Source organism: Pygoscelis adeliae, unplaced genomic scaffold (assembly GCF_000699105.1).
Source record: "Pygoscelis adeliae isolate BGI_AS28 unplaced genomic scaffold, ASM69910v1 Scaffold38, whole genome shotgun sequence".
Classification (NCBI taxonomy): domain Eukaryota; kingdom Metazoa; phylum Chordata; class Aves; order Sphenisciformes; family Spheniscidae; genus Pygoscelis; species Pygoscelis adeliae.
Genome location: NW_008825614.1, coordinates 9,748,535 through 9,768,666, shown reverse-complemented (window position 1 = coordinate 9,768,666; position 20,132 = coordinate 9,748,535). Strand labels below are relative to the sequence as shown.

The following is a 20,132-nucleotide window of genomic DNA, read 5'->3' as shown; positions in this document are numbered from 1 at the left end:
TAGGCTTGGCAGGAAAGTGGAGCGGCATTTGAAATGCCAGCGAGCTGGAGGATGATCATGGGGTGCAAAGGAAGAGCTGGGAGCAGAAGGGTGCCTCCCTCAGAGCTGCCGGGTTGGGAGCAGCCGCAGTCCTTCTGCCAAGGGGCTGAGTGCAAGGATTAAGGGCTTGAGCTACCGCTGACCATGGGATTAACCCCTGCAGGAAATTAAAGTTGTAGAGAAGGCTCTTCACTCCACAGCTGAGAGAAAAACTGGGATCTGGATTAGAATTGGCAGGGCTGGCGACAAGCCACCACCCACAGCCAACTGTTCCTGGCTGGATCAGAAAATGTTATCTCAGTCTTCGTGTAGAACCCCCCTCCACATCTCACTCGGTTACCAATTTTTGCCAACAGAGTGAGAAGAACAAAAACATCACTCTGTGGCAAGAAAAAGAGGAGGAAACTGGGTAGCCAGCTCACATGTCCCTCCTCTGAGCCCCTCTTCCACTCCCTCACCCGTTTCCCTTCTCAGCTGCCTCCGTTTTGCACGGAGGAAACATGCACGTGGTCTGTCGCATTCAATAATACTTGGAGAAGATGCTGGCACACACATGGCTGGATTTCTTCCTGTCAACTGCCCCCTCAGCTCTCCTCCTGCTGCTGCTCTGGGCCTCCTCCATATGCCACACTCTCGCTGTGCTGGGACTTTCCTGTCACTCTCGTGTTGGATATCCCGGTCTCCCCACCTGCTTCCACAGCCTCCCAAGGAATCCCACTTCTCTATAGCAATCTGGGTCTTTCCCATCAGTGCTACCCGCCCTGGCTCCCCTTCGGATCCTCTGTGCTTTCTCAGAGGGTTCAAGAAGGCCTGATGCCCTTGGTATTTCCAGCCCCCACAACATCTCCCAGTCTTGTTGTTGTGCATTGGTCAGGGAGGCTTGGGATACAAATAATGTGTTCTGATTAAGGTACAGGATGAGGAATCAAGAAAACCAGCTTCTCTCCTGATTTTACCACAGGCCCGTCAGGAAACCTTGGGAAAGCCCGGCTAAAACTCCTTTATTCTGTGTAACTGATAAGCCCTACAAACCATCTCTGCAGGACAGGAGAGCATTTACAAGCCCCAAGTGATCCAGTGCAAGCACTGCGCTTGGCAGCTTTGAAAATCTTGAATGGGGAACTGATGTGGGCTCATGATGAGGTAGCAAGAGCTGGGAAATTTCATCCAGCCAAACTCAGCAGCCATTTTTACCTCTCTCATAGTTTAACTCTCCATAAAATGGGGATAAAGTTGATCTTTCTTGGAGGGGCTTGGGGAGGAAATATTTTTTAACCCCAATCACATTTGCATTTCAGAGGTGCCTAAGCATTGTCCTTTCAAAGATCAGAAGCTTTTTGACCTCTTCACATCCCAGAGAATAGGGTGAGGTTTATTTTCACACCAAGTCAGGAATGTAGTAGAGTCCCTTACAATACTGAGTGGGTTTTGAACGCTTTCTACTTACTGTACTGCTTTCTGTGTGAGGTGTTTTGCTTAGCTGTGATCGATCACTGCAAGTCAGATGGCACCATTTCTTCTGCAGCTGGGTTTCTAGTGTGAATTTAAAATGTGCTTTCCATTGATTGTGACAGCACAACACTAATGAATCCTGAACACATGTGTTAATAAATCAGCAAGTGCTGGCAATGAAGCCCCCAGCTATTTAGCTTAGAAGCTCACTGGGGCAGCGACACACACTGTATGTTTCTACAGTGCTGCTGAGCTTGGCTACCACCTCTGGGTGCTTTTGCAGTCCAAATAAACAACAAATGAGGAGCTGCCACTGAGACAAGTTGACCTCTTGTGGTCAATAATTTGCTCAACTGACCTAGGTCTGTTGGGGGACTAAGAACGGGCATTATCTCCATGCCATCTAAGCCCACCTGTGGTAGGTACTGTCAGGAGCACGATTCCCCACTAGGACTCATCAGCCAGGTTACTTCATGAACTTCCAGTTGCTGTAATCAGACCCTGTGGCTGCCGTGTCTCCCTGCCCTCTGTGTACCAACTCTTCTCCCCCAAGGGCTGATGAAGGAACAAACATAGAACAACATGCTTTAATCACTGGACTCTGGGGTACCACTGTCCCCCTACATTATGGGTGATGGTAATAAACAGGAATCCTAAAAGCAACAGGGAAAGGGGAGGGAAAAAAGATAATCTCCTTAAAGTGTCCTCCATGCCCTCCCTCACCCTGCTGCTTTTCTGATAAAGGCTAAAGCAATTCAGCATTGGAAAGGGGAAAGGGACTTTGCCATCACTTGTCAAGGAGAGTGTGGGGGAGGGGTGAACGTCTGCATGTACTTCCTGATAATTTATCGCTGGCATCTGTTGCAGCCTCTTTTACCTACCCTTTTGTAATATAGGTCACCCACGTGCCCTGCCAATGCTCGTAAGCCAGTCTGTTAACGGAGTCTGATCCCTGAGCCATGATCCAAGGGTTAGTGCAAAGGACTGGGAAAGATAGAGACAGAGGTTGCTGGGCTCTGTTTCTGACTGCAACTCATCCTAGTGACACAGTCACCTGTCTCTCTAGCCTCAGTGTCCTCGTCTGGAAAATGGGGACACTATTATCCACTATTATTATCCAACTACCTAGAGCAGAGGCACTACCGGCTACGACCTCAGCCTTACTTCTGGGGGTCATTAAATACAAAATAACACCACCACCACCTACAACTATGGTAAGAGCCATTCGTAGAGCAGATGGAAAGCTTTGGATAGAAGGTGTCACAGAATTGGGAAGTATTACTAAAACAGTATGTGGATGCAGTAAACGGAAACCCTCCTCACCCTCACAGCGTGCTCCTTGGGACCCGACTTATGAAAGCTAAGGCTTTAGAGTGATACTGCAAACATTACTGGTGTCTGGGCAGGGAGAAGGAAGCACAAGACAGTGATAGTGCCTGCTGTAGCTTTTATGCCCTGGCAAGTGCTGCAGAGTCATTACAATCTCCTCAGCATCTCCCCCAGCAGTAAAGTTCCCTGTTCAAGCTAATTAGGGGAATCCTCATTAGAGAGTCCTCTAGAGTCTGACAGCAGGCCAAATGTCCAAGTGGCACTTCAGCTCAGTGTATTTTTGGCCACTGGAGCCCATGGGCCAGAAATGGATGATTTCATTCTGTTGCTTTGAGCTGAAACTAAAGTTGTCTTACTGTCCTATATCAAACGGCAAGAAGAAAAGGCCATCACCAGCCCCACAGGCTACTTTGTTCATTTCTCCAGAATCCGGAAAAGAGATTCAACTTCAAACATGTGGAAGAAAGCTCTGGACACTGTGTCCCATGGATCACAGGGCATTCAGCTGACATGTTGCTCCAGGGAGAAGGAACCATCTAGGAAGCCTGGAAGAAAGACTAACGCCTGGTTTGTGGAGCCCTTGGGTGACTTCAGAGCATTCAGAGCTCCACCAATGCTGATCAGCCTTGAGCTCCCAAACCCAGGCAATGCCACGCTAGTTCAGAATGGATGGCACAGTGCCTCTCCTCTTGGGCTGGGGGTGTATGGGGGGCACTCCTAGGTCTGGCAGAGTCCTCGCTGCTGGAAAAGTCCCTGGCTGTCAGGCTGAAAGCAGCCGGACAGATTTGGTGGTGCTCTGGAGAGCCTTGAGGTGCGGGCAGGTGCCAGTTGCCCCAGGAGTACAGGGTTCCCATTGCTGCGTTGGCAGTGAGCGCAGCTGGCCTGGTGCTCTGCAGAGCAGAAGGCATCTCTTGGGCCACAGTAGAACAGCTAATTAAGTCAGAATTCAAGACAAATCAGAGAAAACCTTTATAAAAGAAACTCTCAAAAATCCTCTCTGCCTCCTTGCTCTCTTCTGGATGCAGAATATTAATCACTAAGGGTCTAACATGCTTATGGGCAATAGATGTATGGGAGAAACTGAGTTTTTCTGGATCCTTGGAATCAAAATTTCTCCATAAACATACTACTTCAAGGTATAAATGCAGAAGCTCATTGGCTCTTTCACTTCAGCAGTCAGGAAGCTCTACCTATTCCACATCTACTGCTCTGCCACCTGAGCATATGTTATGCTTGGAGAAGCAGGCAGTTTTGTGCAAGACATGGGTGTTGATAAATATGGGTCACAGAAGAGTCCCCAGTACACGTGCAAGCCCAACTCTGTGCACACATTTGTAAATGTAAGTCAGATTGGTGACTACATCTGCATATGTACATGAAGATAGCTGCTTTTAAGTCTTAGAAACATGTGTATGAGCGCAAAAAGGGTGGCTGCTATCCATGGGGCGGGGAGTGCTGTGTTTATGTATGTGACATGCTTTTAAAATAATCTTGGGTTTATCAAGGCACCTCCATCTTCGTGCACGTTGCAGCGCAGGAGACAGCATTAAAGCCTGAACAGGTGTTAATCACTATGCACTGTAATAAATTCTAAACATAGGGAAAGGGCTTATTTATATACGGCCGCTCCTCCCACCCTGCACTCTGTGCTTGAGCCTTGGCGCTGCCTGAGAGGAAGACGCGCCCGTGAGGAATCAAGAGCTGGACTTGCCCTGCCAGAGCAGAAGGAGCTAGGGGTAGAAACCCTGACCCTGTCACCGTCCTCGTGCCTGGGTATGCCGGTCCTGCTCCAGCCCCCCACTGTCGCCTGGGGATGGTGTGGCTGAATTGCACAGAGCAGCAAGCAGGGTGGGGGGTACAGCAAGCCCATGGCCTGAGCGGGGGCCTGGGCTGAGGGAAGACTGCAAAGGGAAGCCCTGTCACGAAGCACCCAAGGAAGCTGGTTTTTTTTTTTGTTGTTTTTTTTTTTTTAAGCCTAGCCCCCCTGATTGGAGTCAAGCCAGCTGATACAGATGGGGTGTTACAAAACAGAGCCAAAAGGCAAGAGCGCAAGGAACAGAGCTATGTATAACCCTGACAAAGTTAGATGGAGTGAAGGTGGGGAAGAGGGAAAGACAGAGCGTGGCAGGCAGCCCCTGATGCTGAGAGCAAGGATGCGATCGTTCGGCAACGGGATTTGGAGCTGATTGACTCCCGCTACCCAGCAGGCAGATAAGGCTCTGTGGCTGTCAGCTTAACTCTGCCATTTATTCCTGTGCTGTAGGGAGTTAAATAGAGCACACGGAAAGCCTGCTGCCGGGGAGTGAAAGTCAAGGAGGGAGAGGGAAGGAAGAGACTGTAATTGGGCAGTGCCCAGGGAGTCGGGTGGAAGTGGCTGCGGGCAGAGCCCCTCCAGGTAAGTGCTTGCGGCTTTTCATCCTCCTTGTCGATACCGACAGCTGGGGACAGGAGACTTCAGGGGTGGCATTTAGGACAGAGACCTTGATACGGGGGAGCCTGAAAGTCTCCTTCTCAGCCAGGGCGAGCACAAGCACCGAATGGGGACAGCTATTTGTTGCGGCTTCTACTTCAGTGGGGACTGCAGGGAAGGGGCTCTAGCTCGGCTTGGGGAGTGGGGGGGGCTGCAGCGGGTGGAGGTTGGATTGGTTTCGGTGCCGTGAGAGTTATTCATCTATTATTTGGTGCATTGGCGTTTCGGTAAATGATCTAAATAGCCTTGCAAAATGTACTAGTCCAGGCACTGAACCCGCTCGTCTTTCTCACCAAGATGCTAATTTAAATATTTCCTGGTGGTTTACACTCCTGTATAAAATCAATCAGTCATGGGAGCCTGGGGGAGGGGGAGCAGCTGGCACGTGTGTGGGGAGAGTGTCCCGGTGGGAGTGCAGCGCCCAGCTAAAATAAGAGCTGTGGATGTTGTCAGAGCCCCTCAGAGAGGAGGGAGGATGGTTTATTTCTGTACCCTGGTTGAAATGTGTCCATCTAACTGCTGCTGTGACTGTGGGTGGCACGTCAGAGAGCAAGGAGGGGGACAGGAGGGTCCATGGTGTTTCCTCTTTTCCTGCCTGCCTGTATCCAAAAGGGAAGAAGGAAGGAAGGAGGAACCTGTTGTCAGTCACTTATTGTCAGGGGAGAGTTTATGGTCTTTGGGTTTCTAATTAGACTGAGCATTTTTCCTTCTTCTAATTAAGATGTAATTCCTCTCTTTTCAACACTCCCACTCAGTCTCCCCCGCCCCAGGTCCTCCCTTCTCCTCCGAGGCTTGCTTGCTCTTCAGCTCCTGCAGTTGCTGCAGTGTGAAATCCCCAAGCTGAAGCTGTGCTCTGCTCAGCCCTGCCTAGGCACCACATCCATTTTACCTCAAAACAGAAAGGAAGCGCTGGTGGGGAATACAGGGAAGGGGGGAGAAGTGGCTTGGCATCCGCTGCTGCCCAGACCTCGGTGAGCCTGAGCTGTGCGTCAGTGAGAGGGTGCACAGGTGGTACCAGCCTGTTTGGCGGCGAGAGGGAATGAGCTGGAGTCTGCTGCCCTGTCAGGGTCACCTCAGCGATTCATCAGGTTAACCTTGAGCATGAGGCTAACGTAGCTACCGTAGCAGGCTATTCAAGCACAGGCTTGTCTCTTTGGCACTTAGGTGAATCAGGCCTTATTTCTGCACTGTGAGGTTCGAAGTGAATTAATGTTGCACCTTCATCACGCTGAGCCTCCTGAAACATCCTCCATCTCTCCTCCAAAACGGAGCTGATGCTTCAAAGACAAAACTCTAGTTGGGGAGGGGAAAGGACAACACTGGGCCCAGCCCCGTGTCCTGCACCCAGGGAACCGAATCCCACCCACCCTGCTCTGCTCTCCCCCTCCAGGACCTGGCAGGCAGGCTACAAGGTCATTCCTCCTCCTTTTGGGGCCGTGTGGCCAGGCTGGCTGGTGGATGTGAAGACACGCTGGAGAAGACAACAATGCTGCCTACAACTGCTGGCCACTGGTGGAGGAGCGGGTTCCTCATGAGGTGGCAAGAGGCTTGTCGTAAGTAATGCCTACTCAGGTACTAAGTACAATGATCCTGTTTGTCAAGGCAGTGGAAAGAAAATAGGTCATATCAGGGTTAAGAATAGGGGAGAGGGACAGCTAAGAATGGAGATGTTTGAACTAATTCCTGATTCCTTTAGAGGCCAGGCTAGCTGGGAGGGAGAGTGAAACTAAAGCTGAAGATGGGCTTAAAGTGGGACAGCGAATGATGATTGCTTCTGAATTCCAGTGGGCCTGGCAGGTGAGAAACAGCAAGACAGATACCACTGCACAAAGATCCACTCTGAGCATTTCTCAGATTGGCATCCTGTAAGATGCAGACTCCTCTCTGTGGTAGGGGTTTATATGTAGGCTGCTGAGCATGGCTCCCAGCTCTTCATGGCAGAAGTCGTCATGACAGATTTTAGAAGGGAATACAGGATGCGAGTGCAGAATTCTCCCACTGGGCACTGCCACATGTAGTGAAAATCAAGGAGTAAATAAAGAAGATCTCTTTTAAATTAAACTGTAAAACTTCAGCCTGTGCGTCTTCCCAGTGGACCGGGGCACCTGCTACAGTATCCCTGAGTGCAGAGCAGAGACTGCTAGGGCGATGTGGGGCTTCAGGGAATGTACCTGCACTTCAGAGAAGCATCTGGGGACTGCAGCAGAGGAAAGGAAACACTTGGAAAGTGTCCATCACTATCGCATGCCCAGGCAGCTGAGGGGGTCTGTGGTTTCCCTTGCTCCTGTCGTCCTGATCAACGTGGGGGTACCACTGTAAGAGACTGGGGGAATGATTTCCTTCTCCAGAAAACAGGCATCTTTGTAATCCATCCTCACAGACTAGACTGCTGTATAAATTATTTACAGTGAATGCTACCGAGTCTTGACTTAATCTGATATTCCTGGATCAGCTTTCTGCCACCTACTAGAGTCACCAAACACCCCACAAAGTAACTTCATCTTCCCCTAACACAAACACACATACTACTCATCCTTCTGTAGGGCTGGAAGACAGTTTCAAGTTCTTTCTATTGCTTCCCTGCCTCTATTCCCCGTAAAGCTGCATCCTAACCAGTGCGATGAATTCCTTGATCTCAGCTCACATCCTAGTGGATGCATCTCTTGCAGGGACTGAAAATTAAATCAGACCTTCTCCTCTCTACGATTTTAGTAAAATATTTCCAAAAGCACAAAGCAATATATGGGTAACAACAAGACATTTTTGGCACATCCTCCACGGCTGCAGAAACTTGGCATAAATCCAGTTCCTGAACATAACCACAGCCAGCTGCCTGAGACTTTGCTCCTACCAGCCACTGCCAGCATACATACTGGTGGAACCCCACAGCTGCCCAGTCGGGGATGGTGGTGGGTAGGTATTTTGAGAGATAAGCCCTGAACAGAATGCCACCTGTATAGCATTACACACGGTCTGCTCTTGCCTTTCTTGGTGTACAAAGCAGCTAAGTGTTATCTCATCATCACAGCTGTCAATCTATTATTAATACTGTACTTTTGTTAAGCATCCAGGAAAAGATGGGGTCACTTGAATGACTCACGGCGCTCTCCCTTCCCCACTCTAGCTCCCATTCTTTTAGTTCTCTCCCTACAAGAGCGTGACGTATTCTGAATGGAATTAAGTATCAGCCAACTGGACAGTACCTGCACTGCACCAGTCCATAGGCTATGATCTGCTTTCATGACAATCTCTACTATTGACCCCAACCTTTGCATGACAAGAAAGCACAGACGTACTCAGGGTAAAGATCTCTCTTGTATTTCACCATAAGGATCCATAATTATCATTAAAAGAGCACACAGATTGGCATGGCCTGGGCTGATGTGCACCTGAGATCTCAACTGTATGACAGAAAAAATTTCTTGAAGGAATTGTGAAAGATGGATGAAATAAAAAAAGAGCAGAGACACTCTCTCTGAGCATTTATCCCGTTGTCCTTAATAAAGTCATATAGCTTAGGATTCAAGCTATGGAGTCTCCTTAGGTTACCAGTCCAAAAATCTGCCAATTCTCACAAGGATTGCTGGGAACACAAAAAGACCTGACACAGGATGACATGATTTGAGTATGAAGGCAGCATCACTGACAGGAACCAAGTCAATATGAAAAAATGGGCTATGGGCCAGACTAAACTCTAGAGAGATGCTGTGAAGGAAGAGAGGAATAGCATGGCTGACTGCAGAGCTGTTCCAGGCAGAGCTTCTCCATCTCCTATGACAGTCCTTTCACAAATCCCTTGGGGTTAAGAAACAAAACACCTGCTTGTTGGTTCTTCGGAAAAAAACAGGACAGAAGAATCTGGTTTCCAGTCTGGGAAAGAACGGCAACACAATAAAGGCAACCACTTTAGCTACCATTCACCCCTAAAAAGACTCTACCAACTCCAAGTGACTGTCTTCTCTGAAGAAAAGTGAGAAATGGAGAGGACAGGGCATGACGTAGAGACAAACCTGCTTCAGTTTTAGTCAAATGCTCAAACTTGTCACCTTACAAAACAGCAAGGGAGCTGAATTTGCTTCCCACATTGAAGAAATTATTCTCAATTCCACAAAGGGAATTAAGATGAAGGATGCAAATGTTTTACATAGTCTGCTTAAACATAACTCCCACTCCTTTAATGACAGGAGGCACAAAGCTTGCTTTCCTGTTGCTGATGCTTCTTTGTTACAGAAATGAGAGTTTTAAAAGCCACTGGCTCCCAGGGAGGGTTGGCAACTAGTGCCCTGACACCGCTCACAGGATCTGGATCCATGTCTGGAATGGTGATCCACGACAGCTCTAAAAATGCTGGTTTGTGGATTGTCCAACCTTATCTTTGAGACACTGCACGAGAAAGGGGGAGTGTGCTAACCCTTTTCCTAACACCCCTTTCTTCAACTACCAACCTGCAATTTTTTTCCTCATCTCCATTGCTATGGGAAATTTTGGTCAGAGGAGATGCTTGTGGGGCTATTGCTGTGGGATTCAGAAACTATTTTGAGAGCAATGGCAAGTACCAGGTGTCCAGTGGTTTAGGGTCTCGTTGCTGCTTTTTAATAGCTTTCTTGGTCATCCTTTTGTAATGTAATCTAATTCATAAAAAAGTCTCTTGCCACAAGGCCTACACAACACACTGTGGATATGGAGAGCAAATGATACCCTGATTCAGAGGCTAACTTAGACCTGAGTTTGGTCTACCACGAAGATTAGGATTCAAACTGCAGGAGCACAACTGAGATGTAGGTTGTTTTGTTTTTATTTTTCTTAAAAGCTTTTCATTAACAGGTCTATTTCTGAAAAAATAGAGCTTCTTAAATATATACTAGTCCCACCTCTCAACCCTGACTATTTAGAAAGAGCTGTCCTTTATCAGAGGTGACATGTCCCACCGCTCTCTGCTCCATTCTCCTCTGACAGGTTCCAGTGCTCTAGTATCTGGCAACAAAGTCCTCTGGGATGCACTGTTCTTACTTCCTTATGAAACTGGAAGGATATTTACTTGCTTGCTCATGAAAAAAAGGCTAAGAGGAAAGTCATGCTGCCAGGGAGCAGGACAGCAGTAAAGGGATGTATCTGTGAGGAAGCTCATTACAGTGCAGGGCATTGCGTCGAAGAGTCCTGCTGTGAGGGTCATATTGTAGCCGTAGCTGTGCTCAAGGCGACGATGGGTGAGGATGGGAAAGCACTGCTCTAATACATGCACTCTCTCTCCCCTGCTTTTCACCTACCAGTGTTTGGCTGTTGGCTGTCGCTATGTGCTGCCGAGTCCTTCTTTGCTTGCCCTTCCTCCTGCAAGTGTAACAGTGGCAACCTGGAAGTGGACTGTAGCGGCTTGGGCCTCTCTTCCATCCCCTCAGACATCCCCGCAAACACCAGGACCTTCCTCTTTCTCAACAACAAACTCAGCATCCTGCCGGGAGCAGTGTTTTCCAACCTCTCTGCCCTACAGAGGCTGGATCTATCCAACAACTTCTTGGACCAGCTCCCTCAGAACATCTTCAGCGATCTGGGGAACCTCACGGAGCTCCAGCTGAGGAACAACAGCATCCGGGCCTTGGACAAGGACCTGCTACAACACACGGCCCTGCTGCGCCAGCTGGATCTCTCCATCAACGGCCTGGCCCAGATACCCTCGGGCATCTTTGACGACCTGCCTGCTCTCCGCTCCCTCTCTCTCCGGTCCAATCGCCTGCAGAGTCTGGACAGGGTGACCTTCGAACCGCTAACCAGCCTGCAGCAACTCCAAGTTGGGGACAACCCCTGGGAATGCGACTGCAACCTCCGGGACTTCAAGCACTGGATGGAGTGGTTCTCCTACCGAGGTAGGTGCTTGCGCAGCGGGAGCCAAGCGCGGAAGCACTGGTTTTCCACGGAAAGGCAGACAAAGACAAGCAGGGAAGAAGCACTGGCAGATACATCTGGCAGGTCAGGCTGACCCAAATGCCAGATCTTAGCCAAGCAGCATGAGGACCATGCTACAATGCTAAGAGACAGTTTAGTGCCACTGCACCTTCATATAGCAACACTGCCACGCTGAGAAGTCCTCTGCAGCCCCAGATCTCCTATTTCCTTATTTTGTTTCTAATCTGAAAGATTTTTTTTTTTTTGAGAGGAAAGAACTTTCCTCAAATAACATCAAAATTTTAGGATTATGAGTTCCCCTCACCCTTTCTGCCTAAAGAGAAGAAATGCTTTTCATGGTTGAAAATAACCATCCCGTTCTCTTCCTTAAGCTGGGAGAAGTAAAAACCAGATTTGGCTGTAAAGCATCAGGTTTGCTTTCAACAAAAGAACCATAGGAAACAGTGCCACTTAGGAACATACTGCAACTAATACTGGCAAACCCAAACTAAAGCTCAAATTAACAAGCCAGGCCCCAAGTCAGACTGGCTATAAAATCGGCATTTCAAAACAAACAGTTTTTGACAAGTTTGTATTTCCAGCTTTTCCTCAAAATATGGAAGGCTGGAAAGGTACATATCACTTAGCATGAATGACGACGGGATGACGTGCTTTCAGGAGCTGCGACTCAAAGAAAGATGGCACATTTTACAGGAATGACGATTAAAGGCCTGACCTTCTGTCACTGGAGCCAATAAGTAGGAAAGGGTCTCAAATCATGCAGATAGCAACAGTCAGCTGTCACATCCCTGCTGATCACAGCCATGCTGCAAAGAAAAATTATCTATGCCTATGGCTACACTGCAGTCTGAAATATGCATTTGTGTGAGCAGAATCAAACAAGCATATAAGTGCCACCTTCCTCTTGGTTTTTTTTTTTTTTTTTTTTTTTTTTTTTTTTTTTTTTTTTTTTTTTTTTTTTTTTTGCTTTCTTTCTTGACTCTCGTATCACAGGGTTGATGGAAAGCACATGGAGTTAATTTTGCTTTTTTTCCCCCTTCCAAAGAAATTGCCCAAACTTGCTCAAGCATTGGTTTCAACATCTGTCACTACTTTCACAGAGGGGGGATGGATTAGTTATTAGAAGATGGGACTGTGTGCCTGTTGTTATTTTGAGAAGATACAGCCTGGTCCTATCTTTTTGCTTTTATTTCTCCTTTTCTAAAATGGTTCTACTAACACTTACATAACTCACTAAACAGTATGAGGCTGACTTAATAGATGGTTTCAGAGGGCTTTCATGTCTTGGCCTGAAAGATGTCTATGCAGATATCATGCACCACGAGCTCTACTGTCAAATCCAACCTAGACAGAAGCATCCCAGCCAGCTGCCATGGTTGAAGCTGTTCCAGCTGTGGAGGGCTAAGGCATGCAAAATGTCTCCAAGTTAGTCAAAACAATAATTTTAAAGGATATCACGTGTGCTTCTGCCCGGTGCATGGAGGTGCACTCCCTCCCTCCACCTTTGACATGCGCTGTGGATCTGGCAGGACATGGGGCTCTGCAGCACCTCCTGACTTCAGTGTCATCCTTGAACTCTAGAAACACCCTGCACTAGATCATGGCTGCCTTTTGGGGATGGGAGAAACTCTCTGAATACTCTCTCCACTCACCAATGCATTCACGCATGAGGGACTGGTTTTTACAGCCCCACTGCTACAATAAAGCAGTTCCCCACTTACTAACCATAATGCTGCTATGTCTGACTTCTGTAGGGCAAATCCTTAGCAGGTGTGAACGGAGTCATAGGAACTTACCCCACCTGAGGATCTAGTTCTGCTGTCACTGTATCGGGATGAAGCTGTGGTTCACTCCTATTATCTCTATTGGAACAGGTGGGAAAATCGACCAGCTGGCATGTACCCTGCCCAAGGAGCTGAAAGGGAAGGATATGCGAATGGTGCCCATGGAGATGTTTAACTACTGCTCCCAGTTGGATGATGAGAACAGCTCTACGGTGCTGGACAATACTGGCCCACCCTGCACTAAAGGAAGCCCAACTCCCTCCAAATCTAAATCGGGTCCAGAAACAGAAGTGGAGCCCAGTGTGGGATGCCCTCAAAAACAGCGATATAGGCCTGTGAGCGTGCGCCGGGCTATTGGCACTGTGATCATCGCAGGGGTGGTTTGCGGCATTGTTTGCATCATGATGGTGGTGGCAGCTGCTTATGGTTGTATCTATGCCTCCCTTATGGCCAAGTACCACCGGGAGCTGAAGAAGAGGCAGCCACTCATGGGTGACACAGAAGGTGAACATGAAGAGCAAAAACAAATCTCTTCTGTGGCATGAAACTCTTCTAGGAAGGAAGGGACAGCAATGAACAAAGGTACCTGAGAGCAGTCAAGCATGGGGTCCTCCCAAAATACATCTTCCCAGACAGACAGACAGACAGACTGTGCTATTGCTCCACTCACCCAAGTAGCGCAACATGCTTCTGGGGGGTCAGGGCACCTGGCTCAATTTCTGTTCCTCTGCCCCAGGCCCATTTTGTGCCCTTTCACCCTTGGGCCCTCCCAGACAAATAAAGTAGTCAGACCTCGAGTGCTTGCTGTGCCTCATGCCCTTGCACAGAGCTTCCCTTGCATGCCTGCTGTGGAGGCAGCTGGCACCTTCTGGGAACCTGTGTCATCCTCTCAGCTTCAGTCCTGAGTTGTCCTATATCCTGTCAAGAGCTCTCTGCAAACAGAGAGCAGCTCTCTGAAAGCTTGTGTGAGGAGCAGGACACCAGAAGTGTCCATGCCTTGCTGTTAGGGTCACTGCTGTTGCGTGACACTAAGTTGCTGCCCACCCTACAAGTCAGTGCTGCCGAGAGCACATCAGAAGGGAGGGAAGGTCCCTAGGGGATGACAACAGTCAGGGGAAGATTTCCCTTCTCACTTTTAAAGGTGGAAAGATACCCGTATCACTCTAACATGCTGCCAGGGAGCAGTGTCCCTCTTTTTGCTCCTGGCCAAGTCCAAATCTGCAAGCTGACGCACACATGTCATTCTTTATAGGTGCACAGATACAGAGCCATCTTCCTGTACACACACATGCTTACTGACTCATTCTGATCCCAACACACACACACAGAGTCAGTCCCAACTCCAGACATACAGGCACCCCACCTGTGCATGCAGAGCCACATGTGCCCACGCTGACCTGCCCTCTGCATGCAGCCATGAATACATTCAGCCATTTCACCTTACTTTCGTCATAACAGTGTATACCACCTTCTGCTTCAGACAAAATACATGCACCCTGCCACTGAGAAGCTAACAAAAACATCCCAGCCATAGTGCAGAGCTGGTGGAAATGGGCAGGAGAGGATGGAGAGAGGCAAAGTTATTAAGGTTACAGCATGAGTCTGTGGAAATGAGTACACAGCATGAAAAAAATGTGTGTTCTTGTTATCTATTTTATGTTTTCTATGATAAATGGAGAGGGTAAGGATATGAAGCCTCCATTTGGAAATGTTTGATTGGCAGAGCAGAAGCGGGTCATCAGGAAAGACTAGAGAAGGCTTACCAGCCTTGGTAGTGTAAGCCATGCTGAGGAGTAGTGTGAGCCTAGGGGAAGGTGGCGGGAGAAGATGACACACAACCCAAGAGCTGGCGTGGCTGGCAGAGGGGCAAGCACAGTGTATGGAGTAGGGTTATGCAGCTGGGGCGACTGAAAAGAGGGGTTCACAATTCTGGAGGGTCTTGAGGTGAAGGCTGAAACATGAACCACAGCATGGCACAGGTGGGAGAGCCCAGGAAGGGGCCAACGCTGTACACAGCACAGCCCGCATACACTCCCCTCACCATCGCTGCTGTGTTCACTGCCATCCATAGCTGTACATGAGTGTGCCCACACACACGACTGCGCACTGCCACTGTCACTGTCACGTAGGGTGACTTCCCCTAACCAGATTTTAAAGCCCTCAGACTGCAGTGCCTCTGATTAGTCCTAGCTCTTTCTGACCTGACAGGGGGAAAAAAAAAAGTGAGAGGGGAAAAAAAATGAAAGGAACTCAACATAAGGACCCATTTTGTATCACTGGAAGTGGGATAAAATGCTGTCTCCAGGGGAGAGCGCACATTGCCATGGTAACCTGCTCTAACCCGTCACAGTGGGTATTCCTGGGCGAGGAAGATGACACTGGAGGTCGTGCATCCGCAGTGCCTGTGGATGGTGTGATCCCTGCCATCAGGAAACAAGCTGGCAGCCAGCCCAGCTTTGCAGGGTGTTTCGCTAGCAACCTGTGTTCAGAGCCCAGCATGCACCGCAGGTGGACCCTGCCAGGGCATGTCACCTCTACCCCCTGCTCCAGCTGGATCCCGATGTCTTTGGACGTCTCACAGCCCTCCTGCTCGCTGCTGCTGGATCCCTGTGGAAGCGATGCACGCTGGGTCCTCACCCCCTTCTGGTACCAGACAGGTGGCTGTACTGACCATGGGCACACAATGCCAAGTCTTTAATCAAAACCTGGAGTGGCAAAATCCCTCCTGGTCTACCCAGGGCCACCAGAGGCAAAGAGACAGGATGCTCTGGGCTGTTTTAGCATGACTTCCCTTTGATGCAGGGATGTATGGGACAGAGGAGGACGTTCTTCAGGAAGCAGAAGACCAGACTGCCCTGGAAGAAGGACTGGGAGAAGCAGTCCACCCACAAAGTCCGTGCACACATTGTATCCCCACTCCCACCACACTGCTTGTGGGGAAGAGGAGGAGAAGGAGCAGGGCTGGCAAGATGTGAGGAAGAAGGACTCTTCCCCCATGCACTGTATAGCCACTCCAACCATCCCATCTGCTGCAACTCTAGCCCGCTCTGAAGGGCAGAACTGGTGCACTGCAGACTCTGTACACGTGTTACTTCTGCTCCACATTCCCAGCAAGCCAGGACTAGACTCTGCCTGCTGGATCCAAACCTCTCCCCAACCTCCCTCTCAGGGGAACTTCTCCCTTTACCATACTGGACTCCACAATCATACTTGAAATGGGACTTGAGTCAGAGCGGTATATTTATAGATCTATATTTTACTTGCATCAAATAATGGTGAAACATTGCACAAAACAAATGGGATCTATATATGTGTATGCGTGTATGTGTGTGCGTGTGTGTGTGAGTGAGCAAGAGTGTGAGAGAGAGATTGTTTTTAAGGGGATAGACTAGAGGTAAAATGAATGGGAGGCAGGCAGGGGACAATGCAGGGGTTGGGGGGTGTGTGAAATCCTCCTTTCCCTGCACCTTCCCTGTGACCTCCTCCCACCCTGACCAATTTTTCTTTGTTGCTAATATTTTCTATATCTTGTGTTGTGGGGCTGATGATGACCTTGCCCATCCTTTCCTTTTTCTTTTCATTTATAAGGCAGGAAGTCTGGATTCATCTCAACCCTAGACAAGGGACTGCTATGTTTAGAAACCCACCCAGGAAAGGAGAAGACAGGAAAGGGGAGAAAAGAGAGTTGCTGAGAAACATGAAGGTTGGCTGCTATGGGGAGTCCCACTGGAAAGCAAATACTGTGCTTGGAAGGACAAGGACCTGTCCTCTTTCATGCAGAGCAGAGTAACCGGGTTCACTGGGAAATGCCCTCTTTATACCACGGTTTGCAAGCAGCCTCTTACTCTGTTCCCTAGCACACCCAGAAAACAGGCTGCCCTAGTGTGACTGAGCTGCTGCACTGTCCACAGGCACTCTAGGGAACATGGTACCCAGAGTGGTCAGAAGTGAAGCTCTCCTGTGGGATGCTGGATACAGGATGAGACCCAGTGCTCCTTGTGTGCCCAGGCAATGGGTTCCTCTGGTGTGTGGGGACAGGGGCTTCCGTTCTCCCTGCAGGCATGGCTAGGCATGGGGGGAATCCCCCTGAACGCACTCTTTGCTGCAGGCAGGTGTACCAATGCCATACGCAGGTGCCTGCCCTCGGGAAACCGTCTTCTGGGGCAGGCAGGTTCAACACATGCCAGGGCAATGTAGGGGCTGGCAGGGCCACCAGAAACACCCCTTCTGCTCCCCCCGCTAGTACAGGCAGGCACGTTTCTTGCAGGGAACAGATGGCACTTGTAATTTCTTTTTCTTTTCGTTACTGTTTGAGGGAGAGCAACAAGATTTTCTAAAATAATTGAATGGAGGTTTCTTTGGCATGAGACAGAAAATTTTTAAAGGTCTATTATATTTCTGGCTTGTTGTTACAGAAGAATAATAAAGAATGTATTTTCCTATGCTCCTTCTTGTTTAAATGAGATCTCTGGTGGTAATCTTCCCTCTCTCCCCTACCCCCTGCAAAAGCAAACACTGCAGGGATACAGCCAGCCAAACGAAAAAGCCCCTGCATTCCCACATACGTGTATCCTTGTCTGTACATAGTGGTTGAACTTGGAATGAACACGCACATATATATACACACACACACTACATCAGTGTAAGTCCTAGGCAAGCATGTACCTGTAGTTGGGGTGAGGCTGTAGGACCAAATACACAGTCAGTCAAGGTAAGACCCTAGATCTAGAAACACACACACACACACACAGAGAATGCTCCAGGGACACAGCCAGACAAGGGCGATTGCGTAACAAGGATAAGATACTGTGGCAATCAGCTCATTACATAAAAGTCGAAAGGGCCAAATTAATCCCCAGTGTAAGAACGCAAAAGCCAATGGAGTTATATTCAGGTCAAATTTGATTCCAAAAGCTTTTTTTTTTTTTTTTTTAATTAGAGCATAATGTTCAATAAAACTTACAGTAACAAATAGTGAGCTATGGGTTCCTACATCTCCAGATTCCTGACCCGCCTGAACAAGGTTATTTTGAAATGAATGGAAATTTCTATCTAATCCTATTGCACCCCCAAGTACACAAGCTGTCACCCCTAGAGCTAAAAGAGTCTCTCCATCAGCTGTTCACTGGCTAGGTCTATCACACACAGCTAAGAAGTTTAAATTCCCCACTTCTCCACTGCCAGTGCTAATTCATCACATACTCTTCCTGTGAGAAAAAGCTCATCCTGATGCGTGTGGAACCACAGAAGATGTTAAAACTCGCCACAAGCAAGCCCTTGTGCCATCGTACTCACACTGTTATACTCGGCCACCCTGTTATACTCAGTCTGATCTTCAGAGAGAAACTAGGAGCAGAACCCAGATACTCTTAATCTGATAACAGCTGAGGCATCTGTTCTGCTGAAAAGGTATGTGCCACAAGAGAATCACCATTATGGTTTAACAGTATGGTATCTATGACACATAGTTTAATCTAATTTTGCCATGTAGGTAGAGGAGCGCAGACAGATACTATTAAGCAGTTCATATAATACCAGAAATGTAGATCGGAAAAAAAGCAAAGCCAACACACTCATCTGATGACTCTAGGCTTTTCAGTTCATGAATTTTCTGGGAGCAGGCTGTGATTTTCTGCAATTTGATTATCTTTCATTTGGCAAATGTATTTGCCCTGCATACGTATCCACTCACGCACACATATAACACCATGTAAACGTGTAATTACGTATATGTATATATAATACATGTAAAATATAAAATAGAATTCCTCCTCACTACCTTGTTCATCAGCAGCTTGCTGTGCCGGCTTGAACAGCATTTGCTAGCACTGATTGGAAGCACAGGTCAGAGGGTCAGCTTCTATCCTCTGATTAGATAAATGCAAGTCCTAGCATGGGATTTCTGAGTTCCAAAAAGCCTTCCCTCCGAGAATACTATGCAATACAGACAAAAGAATAAGCATTCCCTGATGAATACGGTTACAGAATGGAGTGCAAGTAAATAAAGATTTCCCGTATCATTTTGGGGAGCTCTCCACATTAGTAGCAGCCCTGGAAATCTGGGGAAAAGGCAGCATCCTCACAGCTTTTCTCCCTTTAGAGAGCGAGGAAGAAGCAACCAACAGGGGCTAGACCTCTCCATCCCACAGTGGCACTGTGCTGCAGCCAGGCAGAGGCCACGTGCAGGGCACCTGGAGCCAAAGAGAAAGCAAAGCACGATGCTAAGAATAACTCTGCCTTGCATGGAGCTTCTGGGCCAGGACAACAACGTGCCGCTCTTTGCTCGGGGCTCCAAGTTGAGATTTGGCCCTTCACATTTGCTTTTTCTATGTCCTAACTTGGGAATAAACTTGTTTGTTAGAACAGCTGCAGAAAATCAACTCGTGAAGGGCACCGAATGAGCGACTAATGCAGGTATTTCATTTGAGGAACTATGCACAGACGATACACTGAGATATTCAACCAGGTCTGCATAAAGCTCAAGGGAAATATCCAGAGTAACAACAATGCTTTGCATGTCTATAGTGCTTGCCTTTGGCAGCTCTCTGGGAGCTTGCAAACATTAATGAATTCACAGAGGCAGAGATTCAGAGAGTATAAAGGCCAGAAGGGACTTTAGATCATCCAGTCTGACCTTCTGCATATCGCACGCTACTCGGAAAGTTTGTGGAAAAGAACCACAAACATTATTTGAGGGTGGCAGAAAATGCCTTGCTGTGAAGGGCTTAAAGAGCTCAATCTGCTTAGATTATGAAACAGAAAATAGAGAAGTTATCCTGTAGAAAGTCCAACAGTGAGTGTTTACATGCAGCTAAGGTGAATCTTCCAGAAAGGCATCTACCTTTGATTTAAAAAACGTTCAAGAGATGAAAAACACCCTTTTCCCTTGGTACCTTACTACAATAACTATTCATGCTCACTGTTGGATTCATGCTTAATACCTCATTTGAATCTGTTTGGTTTCCTGTCACAGGTTTTTGTTATGCTTCTCTCCCCTAGATTAAAAAAACAAATGTTCAGTAACCAGCATCTCTCCCTGTAAAGGTACTTTATACTCTAATCAAATCATCTCTCAGTCTTCTTTTTGGTGAGATAAGCAGATTGAGTTCATTAAGTCTTTCACTGTAAAGCATTTCCTCACCTTTTGGAACAACACT

The 20,132-nt window shown here is 48.0% G+C and overlaps 2 protein-coding genes across 2 annotated transcripts in view; one reads left to right on the top strand and one right to left on the bottom strand.

Annotated features, from left to right (window-relative positions):
* LRTM2 (leucine-rich repeats and transmembrane domains 2) overlaps positions 1 to 13,772 on the top strand; it is a 19,700-nt gene extending 5,928 nt beyond the window's left edge. Inside the window, exons 2-4 of the mRNA XM_009332886.1 lie at positions 6,681 to 6,843; positions 10,561 to 11,151; positions 13,066 to 13,772. Coding sequence (XP_009331161.1) covers positions 6,777 to 6,843; positions 10,561 to 11,151; positions 13,066 to 13,520 — 1,113 coding nt within the window. The 5' untranslated portion in view covers positions 6,681 to 6,776 and the 3' untranslated portion in view covers positions 13,521 to 13,772. The remainder of the gene's footprint in view (positions 1 to 6,680; positions 6,844 to 10,560; positions 11,152 to 13,065) is intronic.
* The window catches only part of CACNA2D4 (calcium channel, voltage-dependent, alpha 2/delta subunit 4), a 125,976-nt gene that overhangs the window by 36,333 nt on the left and 69,511 nt on the right, over positions 1 to 20,132 (bottom strand). The window lies entirely within an intron of this gene.